Source organism: Lutzomyia longipalpis, chromosome 1 (genome assembly GCF_024334085.1).
Source record: "Lutzomyia longipalpis isolate SR_M1_2022 chromosome 1, ASM2433408v1".
Classification (NCBI taxonomy): domain Eukaryota; kingdom Metazoa; phylum Arthropoda; class Insecta; order Diptera; family Psychodidae; genus Lutzomyia; species Lutzomyia longipalpis.
The window spans coordinates 5495165-5513666 of NC_074707.1; the positions used below are offsets into that span (position 1 = coordinate 5495165).

General features: G+C 35.2%; 2 protein-coding genes across 8 annotated transcripts in view; both read right to left on the reverse strand.

Moving 5' to 3' along the window:
- Positions 1-18502, reverse strand: part of LOC129786719 (glutamate-rich protein 2) — an 871459-nt gene that overhangs the window by 649213 nt on the left and 203744 nt on the right. The window lies entirely within an intron of this gene.
- The window catches only part of LOC129786690 (allatostatin-A receptor-like), a 103469-nt gene that overhangs the window by 81912 nt on the left and 3055 nt on the right, over positions 1-18502 (reverse strand). For 3 of the 7 annotated variants that reach the window (XM_055821868.1, XM_055821866.1, XM_055821870.1), the window contains exon 2: positions 15124-16069. In XM_055821868.1, coding sequence (XP_055677843.1) covers positions 15124-15651 — 528 coding nt within the window. In that variant the 5' untranslated portion in view covers positions 15652-16069. Of the gene's footprint in view, positions 1-15123; positions 16173-16232; positions 16655-18502 lie in introns of those variants that run through there. The other 4 variants (XM_055821865.1, XM_055821864.1, XM_055821867.1 and 1 more) reach the window with 3 other exon arrangements.

Below are 18502 nucleotides of genomic sequence, written 5' to 3' on the forward strand. Positions count from 1 at the left end.
TTTACTCTAAGCTGGAGCAAAAATGACAAGAGAAACATCTTATTTTGTATCTTATTCTTCATCTGCAAAGGTGGAGCTTTGTAAGGCACTAAATTTCTTGATTTTTTCAACTTATAAGATACCTACTAAATCACCAGGCGTCTCCATTTAATTTTCTGTCTTTGCTTATTATCGATGGGAATTGATAAAGAGTTTAGGCAGGTCTGAAAGCTCAGGGAAAAACATTATTTCATCACTAAGCAAGATTTTTTCTGACTAAGAACCCGAATTTAAACTTTATTCCAAACGAGAGAGAGAGCTTTCATTAGAAGCTTTCAATACAAATATACAAATGTACTGGTAAGCTGACCAAGCTTACGGGAGCTGTGTTTCTTTCAGTGTACCAATTTTGTGAGAGCAAACTAGAACGCGAATTAATTTAAATACGCGCAAAGTCGGGAAAAGTTGAAAAGTCATATACCCTAAGAAATGTTTGGAAGGCCATATCTCGAGAACGGATCCATAGATTTTCATAAATTTTTTTTTGTTTGAAAGGCCTTGAAGCCAGCTATAACATATCGAAAAATTAAAAAAATTTATGTCGCCATTTTCGAAAAATTCGAGTTCGAAATTTTCGAAAACTTTGTTTTTGACTTTAGCGCCTCTTGCGGTCATTTCTCGAAGTTGCAATGTTCTAGACATTTGTAGGGTTTCTCGAAACCTTTCATTTGCGCTTGAGTTGATCAAGATCGGACTTGTAGAACCCGAGATATGACATGCCAACTTTGGAAGGCTATATCTCGAGAACGGATCCATAGATTTTCTTCATTTTTGGCATGAAGCTAGATAATATGGTCAGCTACAACATATAAAAAAATGAAAAAAATTTATGTCGCCGTTTTCGAGATATTAATCGAAAACTCATCGAAAATTTTGTTTTTGATTTTTGGCCCCCTAGCGGCCACTTTTGAAACTTCGGATGTTCTAGAGAGTTGTAGGGTTTGTTGAGATCTTTCATTTGACCCCGGGTTGATCAAAATCGGTCAAGCCGTTTTCGAGTTATGGTCGATTTTCGATGAAAAATTGTGGCGGCCATATTGGCTAAACGGCTTGACCGATTTTCGAAAATGAGGTATCGTTGGAAAGCTCTTGGTGGTCCCTACAACATATAAAAATTTCAGATTTTTATCTATTACAGGGGCTGAGATATAGCGAAAACAAAATTTTGAGGTTATTCAAAATGGCGGACGGGGGAGTGGGGGGTAAAATTTGACGTCATAATCGGACGTCTTCCAGTCGACTTTTAAACTTTGCCGTTTACCGCAAGTCTCTATCTATCACCGTTCTCTTGCAAATTAGCTCTGAACTCCGGACGGACGGACGGACGGCCGGCCGGCCGGAAAAATTTTTTTTTGGCGCATACGTTTTTTGGAATGTGGGGACCCTAATTCGTGCTCATACCAAGTTTGAGCCCGATCTGACGACTTTCGATTTTGCTCGGTACACAAAAGCTGTGTCTGAAAGAAACACAGCTAAAATGAAATATATTCTTCCCAGCTAAAGCTTTTCTTAGCAATAAATCCTCTAAATTAATTAAATTGATTAGTTTATGTTTTTCCCTTTTCAATTTATCTTTATGATTAATGATTTATGTTTAAATTAAAATTAATTCAGAAAGCCAAAACAGATAAATATATTGTTTCTCTTTTCCAATCTAATTGCTTGAAAAAATAAAAGTCAGCTATATACTTCCCCTTTGTAGATTAATATGGATTATGTTATCTGAATATGATTAAGCAATTGAAATACCAACACAAACAAATCAATAATAATCAGTAAAAGCTGATAAATTTATACCTATCAACTTGCCAATGCAATCAAATATCACTCAAGTACTACCTCAATATATTTTTTTGATAGAATACTTTCATTTCGTTTGAGCGATTTCTCGTAGAAAAGAAAAATATTTTCAATTCTTTTTGCATGCAACGAGATGGAATTTAATAAGGAATTCAATTTATTTCCTTTTTAAGAATCTGCAAATTATTTTTAAAAATAAATTTGCGAGAAAATGCTTGTTCTCTGGAACTTTAGACGAGCTCCTGGGTTGCAATTGAACGCACTGAGCGTGCAAAGAAATTCAGGTCAATGGTTGGGAGGAATGATTTTGAGTGTTTGTTGGTAGAGGTGGTTTGTGCCAAAGGGGTGTTGTGCACGGGAGGGTGTAAAAATCAAAAGGAATGATTGAATACCTTTTTTGTGATGGAACCATACATCATTGGAATTTCTTTGTGTTGAACGGTGCTACATTATGGTGGAGGGTATTAGCGTGAATTTGATGCCATGCGAACTGTGGGAGCGATTGTTGAAATTTCAGGTGATTTGTAGCAAAAGCATGTATAGACCTCACCCCCTCAGCAACTCCAACCCCCCAAGTTGTGTGAGGTGGATCTTGTTGGAGGTGTGTGTGGGTTGGGAGCTGTTTGGAGTTGAAGTGGATGGAATGTGAGATTGCTTGGTGAGGTTTTCTACTTCATGTACTGTACACATTGTGAAAATGTCAAGAGAGTCCATACAACGGGGAGGATGGGAAGATGTAGGTGAGGGTGGCTGGTAGAAGAAGAAAAGCTCACAGACAGTGCAAGACAGTGAAAAAAGAGGCATGGTGGTTTGATGGGTGTAGAGAGAGAGAAAGGTCATGTCGGTTAATAGAAATCCTTGTCGGAAAATTAATTGCCATTGTTGGAGGATGTCTCCTTTGCTTCACATCCCTGTGAGATACACTCACTCTTCCATATGTGACTGAATAGGAGTTTTGGTGTGAAAAAGGAACGTGGTTAAAGGAGAAAGTCAGCAACAGCAGAAAGTGTCAGCAAATTCGATTAGGCTAGCAAAATCGACATGATTAAGTTACATATCCAAGGAGTATATCTATTATACAATACACTTTTTCTTTGTTTCTTCACTTTGAATACACACAGAGTAAATGGACATAAAATCTTGGAGAGGAAAAGAAAAAAGGAAGAATTTTTTGATACTAAATAATAGTTGATTAGAACTTTTTAAAAATATTTTTCAAGAAATAAAATATTTGAGAGAAAATCTCGAAAATCCACCAAGTTTTAGTATCTTCAAATTTCATTCACAGCTTGAGATTTTATATTCAGTTTATACACAGAAAAAAAGCAACAGAAGCTTTCTCGCTCCGAAGAGAACTCCATGGGAGTAGGGTATCTTCTAAACGAGATGGGATCCATGAGGGCTTTAACACACTATCCTTGCTTTCCACATATTGTTGTGATATATAGAATAAAAGAAAAACAACACGCACAGATTATGTATTTTAGTCAAGGGTAGGGGGAGAACAGGTTGAATTTTTACTATCGAAGAAATTCATATTTGAAGACATTCCCCCGTCGCGTTGGGAAGCAGCAGCAGCAGCAGATGTTGAGATGAAAAATCCCTTCTTCTCTAAGATTATGTAGATTGTTTGGTGGTGTAAAAATGTGGTGTTTACTTGGCAACACAATGCAATTTTCAAAGGCAATACAATGGCACCATGCAATGGGTACATAACGTGTAATATATTCAATGCATTCAAGTACGATGCAATTCTATTTGTGAATGCGTCAAAAGGAAAACTCCAATGGAAAAGTCATTCACAAACAGTTTTCCAATATTCTCATTTCATTGTTTGACTATGTATTACTCTTGTGGTTTTATATGTATATACCAGGATAGAGAACAATTTTCTGTGGTGACAGTATTCCCCACAAAAATAACCCTAATTCACTGTTTAACTTCCCACTATCTCCAACATAATGATATAGATTACAATAATTAATTCATGCTATTTTCCATGATAAATTGCCAATGAGGTAATGCGGTGAACCGATGAATATTTCGATCATATCTCCAACATATATTTGCCCAAGCATTTGCCACTCTATCCTCTCATTTCCCACCTCCCCCTTTTAACTAATTAACGTTTATGTCATACAGCATATACCGGGGAAAAAGAAAAGATAAGAAAATCAATGAGCTTGTGGTTAGAGAGATGTTTGCTAGCTCGTGAAACTTCTCAAAAGTCATTTCCTCTAATTTCCTTTCTCAACTTGATACACAAATTAAGGGAACAACATGCGCTATGTGCTACAAAGGGAGCCAAATATACATACATCTCTATCTCAAATGAAATTAATTTAACGTGTGATATTTAGGGTTTTAATTACTCTTCCAAATTAGAAATACGTTTTTAGTCTAATTTGTTTTCCGCCCCTGCAATTTTCCCTTGAGAAGAAACTTGGGAGGGCAATGATTCGAAATTGTGCGATGGGGGTGGAAGAAAAATATTTTTTTCCTCAATTAAAGGGTAGAGAGACCTGGTGGTGCTAATTCAAGGACTTTATGCCAAAAGTTGTAAATTACAATTACAGCTTTATAGTGATTAATTCGTATCCAAACGTTATCCTCCTTCAAGTTTTATCTAAAACAAACCCCTCATGGATTAGAGAAGGAATAATTTATTATTTTTTCTTGTACACGTGGGTGAATGCTAATTTCATTGCTTTTGTATTTTATCTTTGCTCTTGGCTTTCTTATTTGCAACACATTGTTATTCAATTTAATTACTTTTCTTTAAAAATAAAATATGGAAATCAAAAGCCTTTCAAAAGTTCTACCTTTAGGGTAGTATTAAAAATGGATTTACTTGAGCTTTTGAAACTTTGCAGCTGCACAATACATAGCACACAAGTTTTCTCTGATATTTGTAGATCCTGCTTTTACAAATATTGCTTTTTGCCATTTGATTAATTAATTTCCTATAAATTGAACATTGCTACATGAAATTTAGAATTAAATATCTCTTTAAAAATAAATAACAAAAATGAATTCAATTTTTTGGAAAAAATAAAAATATTTTCCTAACCCCAATTCGACCCCAATTGGGAAACTTTTTAGTACAACAATTTGCTTATTGGGGAAATAACATATGATATGTATGTAATGCTATATAGCTCAAATGTTGTATTATGTATGGAGAAAATGTGTCTTTAAGGGAAATGAGAAAAGCAGAAATGACATATTGCTATTTGAATGTTTCACAAACATTTTGCCACAACTCTCTGTGAGTTTATTGATTTTGCACACTGAATTCTTATCAAATTTCCCCCTTTTCTTTATTCCAACCCTTTCAACGTTTGAAGAAAAGGGTTTGGCAAAAAAAAAAGTAACAGACGCGACCAATTTTTCTTCGTAGTTTTTTTTTCAAAAATATCATATTTTTCTCAATTTTATGTACCATTCTTTTCTTTACAGCCTTAACTCCACCAACAAACATCCATATGTTGAAGCTAATAAAAGTCAAGGGTTTAATTCACAGACCATGGTTGAGTATCACTTAAGTACAAGGGGGTACACGGGAAATGTTCTGCTCATGGTGAAACACCACACAAAACTTTTCCACATGCCAAAAGGGGTGTAGTACTCAGAGAAAGAGACAGAGAGGAGGCAAATAGAGGGATATGTAGTACCAGAGGAGGTTGTGTGGGGGATTGAAAAGACTGTAAAAGTAACTGAGCAAATTGTTAATTTGATCGATGGAATTGAATTTTCCAGGAGAAAAGTGAGAAAAAGAGAGAGGGTGAGAGAAGTGATTTGAAAGAGTGGTATTTGAACCATTTGAACGTACTGGGTGGGAAAAAAAGTGTTCTGTAATTGAATTAGCCAATTGAAGCTGGGAATTAATTGAAGTGCGGCAAGGATCTAAATTTTCGAGAAAATGAACAAATTCCTCAATTGTTCTCACTCTGTTCATGAAGTAAATTAGTTTAATTTGCGATAATTGGGGATACACGCTCTGAATTGTTAAATATTTTAGAGAAAATGTAGGAAATATGCGATTTAAAGCATTAGAAAAAAAAATGAAAGATAAATTGTTCATAATGCCTTAAATTTTAAAGTTTTCTTGATTAATTTTATAATTTTTTAAATAAAACTTGATGCAACTTGAACTCAACTTTCACTTGTGGGTAAACTTAACCTCTTTCCATTTTCAAGAAACTGTAAAGAAAAGCTCAACAACTTTTCTAAAAGTAGGATTTATTCATAAGATTAAGCCAAAAACAATCTCACAAATTTTTAAGAACTTTTCTCATGGTTTTAAGAATTCAATTCCCACTTGAAAATAATTTCGCGAGTACAGCCCAACTTCTATTTACGGAATTTTATAATAAATATTTTATTTGCACTACTCACATGTCTGGTTGGTTGGTCTAACAAGAAAAGACACAGAGAAGGGCATAGTACGAATGTAAGTAACAGAGAAATCCTTCATTCTCATATTACTCTGTTGCTGGTATCATGTATGTAGGATAGAGAAGAAAAACAAGACTATATGGGTGGAAAATTATGGTATTTCCTCTTTCAATAAACCCCCCTTCCGACATTGGCTCAAACCTGCCATCACATTTTATTTATACCAAGTCAACCGTTGCCCCCTTGTCGAGGTATGCAACAGCTAATTGATCCCAGCATGAAATGACACCACCATTCTTCATTTACGCTCCTAATTGCGTCACTTCCCAGTCGATAAATATTATTTACGTTGCAGAAATCTAGCTGAGAGTCCCTCCCGGGCCCTCCCTGCTTAAACACAATATGTACGTACATACCTAGAAAACACATTCCATCCCACCTTCCTCTGCATTCCCTCGGAAAATAAAACACGATAACTTGTCAAACGATAATGGAGATATTCCACGCCCATGTAGCCCTTTTCGGAAAATTTTGCGGAAAATTTAATACCCAAATAAATGATGAATGCGACACACGAAGTGAGGCACCACCAAAATATATTCACAATGAGGTGGGATATTCTATGGGTGATGGCAAAGAGTTGGTGTTTTCATTCAAATCATCCTGTTTACTTTTAATTAAATGCCATCCAACGTGTCCACCCCGCATGATGGAAATTGCCTTGAGGTAATGTTTATGCTTGGAGGAGAGCAAAAAAAATCAATTCTAATCAGTTTTGCGGTATGCCCTTTTTATTATCTTTTCCCCAAACTCCCTATTTATGTTTTTTCCCTCTCAATTTTATTTAAATGAAGTGATTTTTTCTCCTCAATTGATTCCTCTCACCGTAAGATTCATCCTGATGTACATTATGTATGTATTTTCCATCTACAAGATACTGAATCGATGATGTTTGCATTGCGATTCAATGTGTATTGATGGGAATTCAGTGAGAAATCTTTTTTGGAGCTTCACAAACATATTTATTGGGTCATCATCTCACCCATGTAAGTGTTCTTTTATGAATGGATATAAGAAATAACCGTAAAGAACACGTGTGGAATTCAGTATATATTTTTTTAAATTAATTTTTCCCCTTCGCTCGAGAAGGCTCTGCGGTGAAGGCAGTGATGAAAAAAAAAAGAAAATCCTGAGACTTTGTACGCAGTGTGGCATCAATGTGATATCATCAGCAACATTGCTAAAACTACCGCAATTCTAAAGAAAAACTTTTGAGATCTCAAACTTGAAGATAGACCTGGCATAATAAAATTCTGCGAGGATTTTGTAGGATACAGGGGATAATTTTAGATAAACATTATGATTAATTTTAATCAGATAGTTGGAATTCTTGTAGGAGGCAGTGTAGACTTCTTAACTACTTTTAACTTTTTTTTCCTTAATTTAACCATCAAGATAGTTTTTCCTGTGCTTTCAGCCATTAAGTAGGAGTTAAAAAAACTCATGTTCAAAAAATTTTCCAACTATTTTTCATGCTCCCTGCAGATATTTATAATTGAGTTTTCAAAATGTTTCTTTTTTACAAAAAAAAAGAAGGTTGTTTTTTCTGAAAACTTGTATTTAATTCATATAATTTCCCCAATTTCCCTTCTAAATTCTTTTCATGCTTGGAATTGAGTTTAAAGCTCAATTTAAAGAGGAAAAAACATAAAAAGTAATATGAGAAGAAATTCTTTGAATTCTCTCGGAAAAAAGAATATTTCTAACAGTATTCTAGCCCATATGGATTTGTGGGTGAGATGCGTAGAAATCTCATTGATTGCTTTAAGATTGCACGGCAAAATGAAGGGAATTGTGTGCCAGACACGTTTTCTTTACAAACCTTCTCTTTTCATTTCGTTTTATTATTTTTTTAAGTTTCAATCTTTTCAATAGAGAAGTAGAGCAGATTTTTTTTCTCACAAAGCATATTGGGAAAAATATTCTTTTATATATACAGAGCATAATGTTATATGTGGTCAACACTTGAAAAAATAAATGAAAAAAAAGTGCCAAAAATAAAATAAAAATCTATATGGGAATGTCGGAATGAATTTGACGGTGAGAGGTCATCAATTGTGAAGCAGATATTTTCTCTGCTATTTATCGTATTCGTCAATGATACTGTCCTAACCACTCAGAATTCATGTGAAAAAGCCCAGGGATATTAGATATTACCATAAAAACGTGTTCGTCAATTTTTTTCGAAGCTTTCCCGATGTCGTCGAGTGCTGCTTAGTCACGAAGTGTTGAGGACCTAAGGACGGGAGGAATGGGGGATTTTTCCTTCTCCCTTCACCACCAAAAGTGGGAAATGGGAAAGCTACGCCTGTGAGTTGGGGCCTGGAAGGAGGGATGATTGGGCAAAATAGAGAATTTTGAGTGTTACGCCCTAATGTGAGAATAAGTAGAGTGGATTTGATGGTGATGTGGATATGACAAAAAAATGTTTTGAAAACATTTTAGAAATTGCCATAATAGTCATCAAATGTTTTCTTTCCGTACGCTATTATTTGATTTATTTCCCCTTAGGCAGAGGGGGATGGCGCAAAAACATCTGACGATAAGAAAATTGTATATTTTCCTCTATATATTTATTCAGTAGAAAAATGTAATTGGAAGATCAAGCTTTAGCCTTGCGACGCAACCCCATAAAATGTATTTAAATGCTTTCCAGAGAGAAAAAAAGCTCAAGTCATGTGTTTTAAAAGAAATCATTTAACTTTTTTTTCAACCAGTCTTACTCTTTTGCAGGAAAAAAAAAGAAAATTACATATTTTATAGAACTTTCGTAAGTGCTTGAAGAGATGGTGGGGTTGTTTTTTTTGTTGGTTGATTTCATGGTTGATGAAGAAGATAACTTTGCAATATATTTTTGCTGGACTTGACACATTTTAACTGTTTGAAACATGCTACAACAAACACACATCTAACTTCCTCAATATCGTGGAAAACTTTCTCACAGTAGCATCCGTTGTTTTAAAATTAAATTTACATAGAAGCGTCTCCTCTATATAATAGAGCCATTTAGGAAATTCCCTTTTCCCCGTATATATAAAATTTGACTGCTGTGGCAAAATTTTCAATATATTTTCGGGGAAAGGAAATATTGCAAAACGGATTTTCATGCAGAAAAGCACATCATGTTGTTTTTATCAACAAAAATGTATCACTTTTCCATCGTGAATGACAACCGGACAGGGTTGTTGGGAGAGACAAAATAATTTTGGGGAAGCAAAGTGTTTCTTCGTGTACAAAATCCCACCATGATCCCGCCCCATATTGCTCCTGCGAAAATGATTACAATATCTTGTTTCACACTCCAGTGAACAACTTTTCCATAATACAGAACACACGGGCGAGAGGTAGGGCGATGAAAGGAATTTTTAAGGAGGTGGGGCGGGGGGTGAATAAAAAATTTAATAGTGTTTAAGAAGGGATCTAACTGAGGGTGGTAAACTATCAACATTTCACGTTTTAATGTCACTTTGGGGAAAAGTGAAAATACGCATTTTGCTGTCCTCGCATTCTTTTGGAACTTTACTTCAGCACCCACAGAGAATTTTGTGTTTGAATTCATCAGAGAATTCAAATTATTTCTTCGTTTTATTTCTTAACTTTCATATAAATACATACAAAAGGCAAAGACGGTGAGGGTAAATGAAGACATTCATATGTAAAATTGCGGATAAAATGTCTCCTCTGAAATGTGATTCAAAAAATTTGTGAGTAAATTCTCCAATGTAATGTGAAAGGTTCGTCCTGGTAAGGAAAATTTTTCCATCGTCTTTACTGAGAAGGATCTTGGTACACAAAAAAAAAACATATTGAAAAAAAAATTCCCAAGAGAAATTTGTTCAGTCACAAGTGAAATTGTGCAATTGTTGTGTGTCAAAGGAAAAATACATCACTCTTAGCAGTGAATTCATTTTTGGCCTCTCTGCTTTGTAACGAAGTGAAAAAAAAAGCTTCGGTGACACAGAAGCATATAATATTACCAACGCGACAGCTGAATGATTAAAGAGATATTCAAAATGGATAAGAAGAAACTTTGATGCAAAATATAATGTTCTGTATCTTTTTCTTGCAACCAAACCCTCCTCCTTGAACCGCCCAACAGAGAAGAAGAGAGACAGAGGAAACCTCATAAGATTGTATGTTGATTTAGAAAAGTGATGGAAACTCTATGTATGTATCACAAGGCAAAAGTTTTTCCCCAAGAAGACAAGTCAGGCAAAAATAAACCCTATGAAAGGGCACGAGGACGCAGAAAAAAATTAAATTATGTATTCTGCAAGTTGTATAAAAAAAAAGTCGAAGACACTGAAAAGCTTTCTCAAGTGACATTCATCGCCCACTTTTCAGTATATAATTAATGGAACTTTCAAGCCCTATGTATATGAATATTTCTGAAAATTCATTGACTTTTCTACGATACTGTTGCTTTGGGAAATTACATGAATATGCACACAACACAACTCCATTGAGAGCACAATTTTTGCATTGGAAAAGAGAATAATATAAGAATATAACAGATGCATTTTATGAAGTCTCAACTCGTAGAAATTTCCATTTTGCATACTTTTCCAGTGATGCATTTTATTGCACATACATTGCCACACACATAGATATCGATTGTCCTTCCATATTCTTCTGTTGGGAATATGAGAAAGAAATTGAAAATGTAAAACTTTGTGTGTGAAGAAAGCTCACTTTTCGTCGAACTTTTTGACTTTTTCATTTTCATCGAAGCTTTATAAATGATCTCGAGAACTTGTTGAAAGAATAATGGAACTTTTGGTAAAAGAAACTTTGGGAAAAGTGAAAAAAAAAGTGTGGTACTTGTATAGTTTTAGCAGGGATTTAACAAGCTATCAAGTATAGAACTATATTTATTTGATATTCAGATCAAAGTGGAGCCGTCTGGTAATCACCTGGCGTCTCCATCTTAATCTATCTATCATAGTGAAATGGAGGCGCCTGGTGGCTGTCCTTAGCTAGAGCTTTTTCTCTGATTTAAATTTATTTCATTTTTTCATTAAAGAAAAACAATTTATTTCAAACAAAATCAAAAGAAAATTCTCCTCTTCAGTAAATGATAAAAAATACTTAAATACTTTCCCCTAAAATCTCAAAATTCCATGAAAATTTTACTTTGTTATAGCCTCTGATATAATGTGATTATAAGTCATATGGTGTAATTTTCTGATCACTCAAGATAGAGCACACCACACGTATGTTTGTGCCATTTCCCCCAAACAATCAGGCATTCTCAATTGCTGAGCACACCAGTTAAATTCGTTTTATACCCACAATGTGTTGTACCATACACACTCTTTTTTTTAATCTATATAAGATTCAATATTTATATCAGTGAGAATTATGGTCTTTCATGATAGAAATATCTATCTAACCGAGTGTTTAAAGCAATTGAGGAACAAATAAAGAAACCCTCAACGAAGCAAAAGAATTTTATTCGAGTTCTTAGCTCACAAAATCTTCTTCTTTATCTTTCTTTTTTTTCCTTCTCTGTGTCAGTCAAAAATTCTTTCAAACACTTGAGGCTATAGTTAAAAAATATTTTCCACTCAACGAGATTCATGTAAGGAACAAACGAAAAAATAGAATAAAATACTTCAGTGTTGGTACGATATTTTGTATGTTTTATGCGATAAAAAGTTTCGGTATGATGCTGTTTTTTTTCAGGGTGTGCTGCTTAAAGTACAACATTTGGGTACGAGGAATTGAGTAAATTTATGCAAGAACATGAGATTACAACACAGGATTTAATCTTCTGGTATACCTCTCTCATCCTATCCACCATGGAGGGCAAAAGAACCTTTTTGCCATTCTAATGTCTACGCGCCTTGTGTGTAAAGGATCTGACGAGATGAGGGGATAAGACTTGGGAGAGAGAGTTTATTTAATTTGAGTGGTAGCAAACATATCGTTTTACATTTTATTTAGTACAAGATTATATTTAAGACAAAAAAGACGGTTAAGGGGGTGGAGCATGAGGGGGGGGGGGTGAGAGATATTAATTTCTTGTAAAGTGTGAAAATGCTCAACCATCCCAGTCATGCCACAAATAAATTCATCACACACACAACAAAGAGAAGCAAGAAAACCCATAAACATTCACCATGGCATGGCGGTGGAAGTTTTCAATATGCAGATTTCCCAGGGCTACACTTAAACAATGCGTGACCCCACGTCACCCTATGACACTTTAATACATTACGCGCCCCGCGGTGGGGTGTATGATGTATTTTTCCCCTTATTTTGCTGTTAAGGCAGAAAAAATGCTCCCTCAACTAAACTGGGTTTTTTGTTTAAGAACCAACCACCACATATCATCCCTGCGGATATGTTGCATAAATTATGGGTCAAGGATAATTGTGTGGTGAAATTTTTAGCAATATGGAGGGGAGCTTAGGTAATATTTTTCACGCACTCTTTTCATGATTTTATCGTCATGTGCCACGTCTCGTAAAACAAGTTGAGCACAGAGGGTAAGAAGAGGAGAAAAAAAATGATGATGAAAAGCTCACAGCGAAGAAAAGCTCCCCCACCGTCATCCTGTATGGAGTAAGAGTGTAGTACAGAAGTTACGTGCCTCGTCTCACTTTATTATTATTACATCGTTCAGACATTTGGATGAGAGAGAATGGGAATGCCAACCGCATAAATGACCAACCATCCTTAATAAGATAAAATCACTCGAGGGATATTTGATGATCTGCCGTGTGAAAGTGGATTAAGAAGTTTGTCTTGATGGTTATTCATAATTTCATTTTAGGTGCGTAATTCAAGCAAATGCCAAAAGAGAAAAACGACCCACATTGTCCAGAGAATGGAAAGACTTTCACTACAAATCTGTGTAAAGTACACTCCTCAAACATGCGAAGCAAATTTATTTCTAAAAGAGATCCCCCATCCATCCACCCACAGGAATAATTCAATTCTGTGGTGTATTAAGGCGATTGAATCATTTTGAGTCAATCTCTTTGCAAACTTCTCTTTCAAGACTTTTATCTTTTCTCCCCCCCCCTCCTAAAATACATATATAATTGCCTCAATCGACAACTTTGCAATTCCATTGATGAGCATAAACATAATTCAATCGCATAAGACATCAAACACTAAATAGTAACGCAAAAAAATTAATGGAAAAAGAAATATTTTGCATTTTACTCCATCCAGAGACAGAGAGAGGGATTTCTTGGATTTGCAACAAAAGAAATTACTTTGTCTCCGAAGAAGAAGCAGCCCCGCGTGAATTCCAACTAATGGATGACAAAGGCAAAACTTTGTAATCATCATTTTGAAAGTTTGGGAGCAAATTACTCATCTACGAACTTTAAAGAATTTATACATATACCCCCATCTTATATACCTACATCTTGAGACTTTTGCAATTAAACTTTATGAGTGTCTAATTTAAAAGGAAGCTAAGGCTCTTGAAAATTGGACGAATTGCAATGAAGATCAACTCACGAGATATAATACTAATTTGCCTATAAATTAAATATCCAATGTAAAAGCGACGACTTGGTCATTAATTTGCTTAATTTGGTATAAAAAATTCTTTCTTCTCATTCAGGAAATTTGCATAAATGCCGCCTAAAAATCATTTATTTTTAATGACTACAAATTAAAGGATTTCTCTTCTTTTAATCCCCTCGTAATGCATCCCGCCACCAGAGTTTCTGCCATATATACCATCAGTTTACTTTGCAAATTACTACATGGATACAGGACTTTTTGGCTTAGGGGATAATCATCACTGGATAAAAGGAGGAAGAACAAGTCCATGAGGAAAAATTTTTTCATGTACTACGTACACCCAAAATTCGACGGAAACCCCATTTTTGCAATTTTCACGACAAAACTTTCCTGACTTGTGCTGATAAGGTGTGAAGCATGAAGTTTTAATTGCATTTTTTCCTCAACAAAATACACCAGAATCTCCCTTTTTGCGCTCTCCACCATTTTTTCACCCAGCACACTCGAGAATGTAATTAAACGAGAAATTTGATTAAATACACAAACTATCGACAGCAAGCAGCAGTACAAGCTTCCTCACAGAAGCACTTTTGCAACATATATACTTGGGAAGATTATTGTTTATTGCTTTGGGGTTTATTGCGTTACTTAAAGGGTTTATTGGAGAGAAAATAAATTAATTTTGGAGGTGGAGTTTCGTTGCAAATTCAGAAATGCTGCACTGCACTTCAAATTCCATTATTTTCACTCCATAGAAGCTTTTGGAGCTTTCATGTATATGCGAAACTCCCTTTTGGAAGTTACTCAATTCCCCAAATGTGTCTCAATTTCAATTGAATTGCAAATTAATTTAAAAATTGCATATTCAAGCGTGGAATATTTGAAATTTATTGCACCGCATAGAATTCTATGCTCTTCTGTGGTTTAGATGCATATTAAATGTGCTATGTACTATTTAGAGGAGCTTTTGATTGGCTTTCTCAAAATTCTCTTTTCTTTGGGAATTATCACAGACTAATTAAAAAATCGATAATTTCTTCAAAATTATTGCTTCATTCAATTAAGAACTCAATGATTTAGTTCAATTTTAAAATTAATCCATTATGTGATTTAAATCTAATGAATTTTTAAAATTAAATGAGTTTCAGCATTAAAGCTTATATCTAAAAGTTTACATTAATCCCATTAAATTGAGCAACCCTCTCGTTAAAATAGGATGTATTCAAGGAAGCAAAGCATTCCTCCCCTGGTGAGGTAGTTATTATCATATAAGAGCAAGCATTATATGCATAACAGCAAGGAGGAGGAGGAGGAGTTTGTAAAATAGAGGAAGGTACTCACGTGTACGCCGTGTACGAAGAGAACAGGAATTCCGGTGCTCAAGATGAGAAACCACAAGACGCTAATTGCCATAAGTGTGTTCTTCTCAGTTCTAATCACCATACTCGCAATGGGATGCACTACTGCCAGGAAGCGATCGAGACTCATGAGGACGAGGGTGTAGATGCTTGCGTGTGCTGTAACCACAATGAGGTATTGCACAACTTTGCACCATGAATCCCCAAAGGGCCACATGGAGAGCATGTAGTCGGTGGCTGTGAAGGGTACGCAGAAGATGACAAAGAGGAGATCCGCAACGGCAAGATTGATAATGAGGATGTTTGTTGTTGAGCGCATTCCTGGATTTGAAACAACCACCAGGACGACGAGCATATTGCCCAGGAAGCCCGTGATGCCGATAACCCCAAAGAAGACCGGCACCACGCGCGACACAATCATCTCTGTCTCATCGACATCAGTGGCAGATGTGAGGGGAACGATGGACACGTTCTGCCACACTGTCAATGGGTCCTCCGTTGTTAATGCCATTGTCTTCGGCTGCACGTTCCTCACGTAGACGACGTCTCGGGGCAACACACCTCCCCCGTTTTTCGTTTTCTTTTTCTTTTTTAAGAAGGAGAAAAGATTCGCTTTGCTCTTGCTCTGGTAGTGTTGCTTTTATGAGTCGCAAATTACCCTACAGAGATGTCTATTGTCCGCCCCTTCGCAATACACACCACCACTCTGTCTCTCACCCACACTCTCTCCACTTACTTGGCCGCCCCTAGCAATTCATCCACCGCACTGATCGTCACTTTTTCCCGGTAATTAATTTAAACTGGCAGTGAATAAACATTTTCAGCCACATTAATTCACAATTATAACTTTCCACTGGTGGGGCCCCAACGTACAGAAACTCATGTTATTTGGTCGTCGTTATATGGTGAAAGGGGGACTATGGTGTCCTCTTACATTGAATGAGAAATTAGCATAAAAATTAATATTTTACACGCAGAGTGTTTCCCCAATTGGTTCAAGCCAATGGGAAACAAGCACTGTCAAGGGTGTACCTATGAAAAAATCATATATATTTTATGTATATAACATTAAGAAAAATCCCAAGAACCCACCCTCATTCCCTTTAACAGCCCGTCGTTTGATTTGCAATGCTATTTTATTACACCTCTCTAAACTGACTTTACTTCACGAGGAAAAAAAACGAGAAAGCTCCCAAAGCTCGCCGGATGAATTTTTCCTTAATTCCAACGAGACGTGCTCGTGAGTAAAGTTCTTCATCTCCTGTGTCTAGATCAATTAAATGGAAAAATGGATAATTTACTTTTAATGAAGCGAGGATTTTATTTGTGTTTTATTATTTCTACGGTGATGATTATTGCCATGACGCTTAATCATTTTGGGTCAGTCGTTTTGTGAGCGAAAAGATCTGCACACGCTACTGGAAAATAAACGTTCTTTTTCATTCGTGGGGATGGGATAATTCGCACTTGAATGCGTGCGTGAGGTACTCAAGAGGTGGATACTTTTGAAGCTGAAGGTGTACCCAATGAACTTTTTTCTCGTACCTGGCGTGAGAGGAGAGCGAATAACTTTAATATTCATGGAGGGAAAATTTTCTTTTATTTTCAGGTACCGCAGCAATTTTTCAGCTGTCGTGTAAACACTTTGCTATAGCAAATTTCTCGCCAGAAGTTGCTTTTTTATATAAAAAAAAAAATAAAATGAAAAATACGCTTGGAAAATCCTTGAATATATTTTCCATGTAGTTACTTTATTTCTAGACACAACTCCCAGCATAATTTTGTGCACTAATCATCTTAATTACTCTCCATGGATTCTCTCATTTAGACGTTCACTCGTGCATTGATTTTTATTATAAAAGAAATCAAATGGAAATTGCCAAACAAATTGTGAATGAAAAATTCAATCTGTCTATGAGCGAAAAGTATTATTTTTATGCTGAAAAAATTCAAGGTCATAACTTGAAAGCATATTGAGTATCTGAGCAAGAAAATATTTAAGAGTTATTTTAAATGTTATTTTGTGGAAGAAATAACATGAGTTTGCTGAGTAGGTATATAAAAAAGTTACAGCCCGAAAAGTCTTTCAAACTCAAATATACTTCTCATAATAAATTTTCCGCAAAAAAACGAGGAATTAGCTTTTTCCTCTCTCTCAACTCTCAAATAATCTCTGACGATACAGTGTTGAGTCTTTCTGTATGTACCTCGTATAAGAAGAGAAGTTATTTTAGTTGAGAAAATAAATTGCACCACCTTCCTCCTATTTCTCAATATTTATTTATTTCTTTTAATAACCACAAGCTATGCAAATGGCTCAAATCTGTATAAGCAACACAATACACCCGATCGTATAACGATCGTGTTTTTCTCATAAAGATGAGAAAGTGATGATACAGAAAATCTGGATGAGTCAATAACAAAATTCTCTTTTGAACAATTTAGAAAATTCCATTTTCATAATATAAGTAAGTTTTGCAATAAAGTGCTAATAAAAATATCAAGAGCAAACACAAAAATCTTCCGAAAAGGTGATAAATACGCTACACTGCTAAAAAACATTTGTTAGGGAGAATGAGTTGTGTGATCGTGGAAATTTTATTTTTGTGATCTTTTTCATGTTTTCTTCACAGAATGTTCAGGGCAAAAAAGTCTTCAAAATATAGAAAAGAATGAAAATTTTTTAAATTTATTTTTCTCTTTGACTTTCCACTGACAATTCGATTTATATTGAATGTTCTTCAGGTCTCAAGATCTTCGGGATTTTCTTTAAAAGAGAAAATTCTAACAAAGACGCGATTTTTTTTTAAATTTTGAGTATGAGACGCAATAGAATAAATTGCTTTTAATTTTTTTTAAATTATTTTAAGAATATTAATTATTTATTTTACTTTTTATTAAAATCTTTAACTTCGCTAAATATTCTACCCTTAATACTACTCTATAGCAAAATTTCCATATCCCAAACCCTGAAATTGATTTCTAATCTCTCATATAAAATTATATCCTTCCTTCCTTCCTAAGTTTTTCTTTTTTTATCACCCAACCATTTCTAGCAGTGTGTGCATAAGGCGTGTTCGTGCGTGGAAGAATGCAAAATTCGATTAATTTCCGGTTCTGTCACAGGAGATTTCCTCAAAAAAAAAGGTGTACAGTATTTCCGGATAACTATGCCACCCTTGGGATTGTAAGTGGAAGAGAGAGAGAGAGAGTACAATAAGACGGGGTGGAAATATCAACAAAATTGTAAGATAGGCATCGCTCTTCCACATGCGAAAAGAGGCGCCAAACCCCAAAGAATTATCCCTGCGTGCTTTTGAGGAAAACGACCCTCATTCATTTCTCTCTCTTTTATATATAAT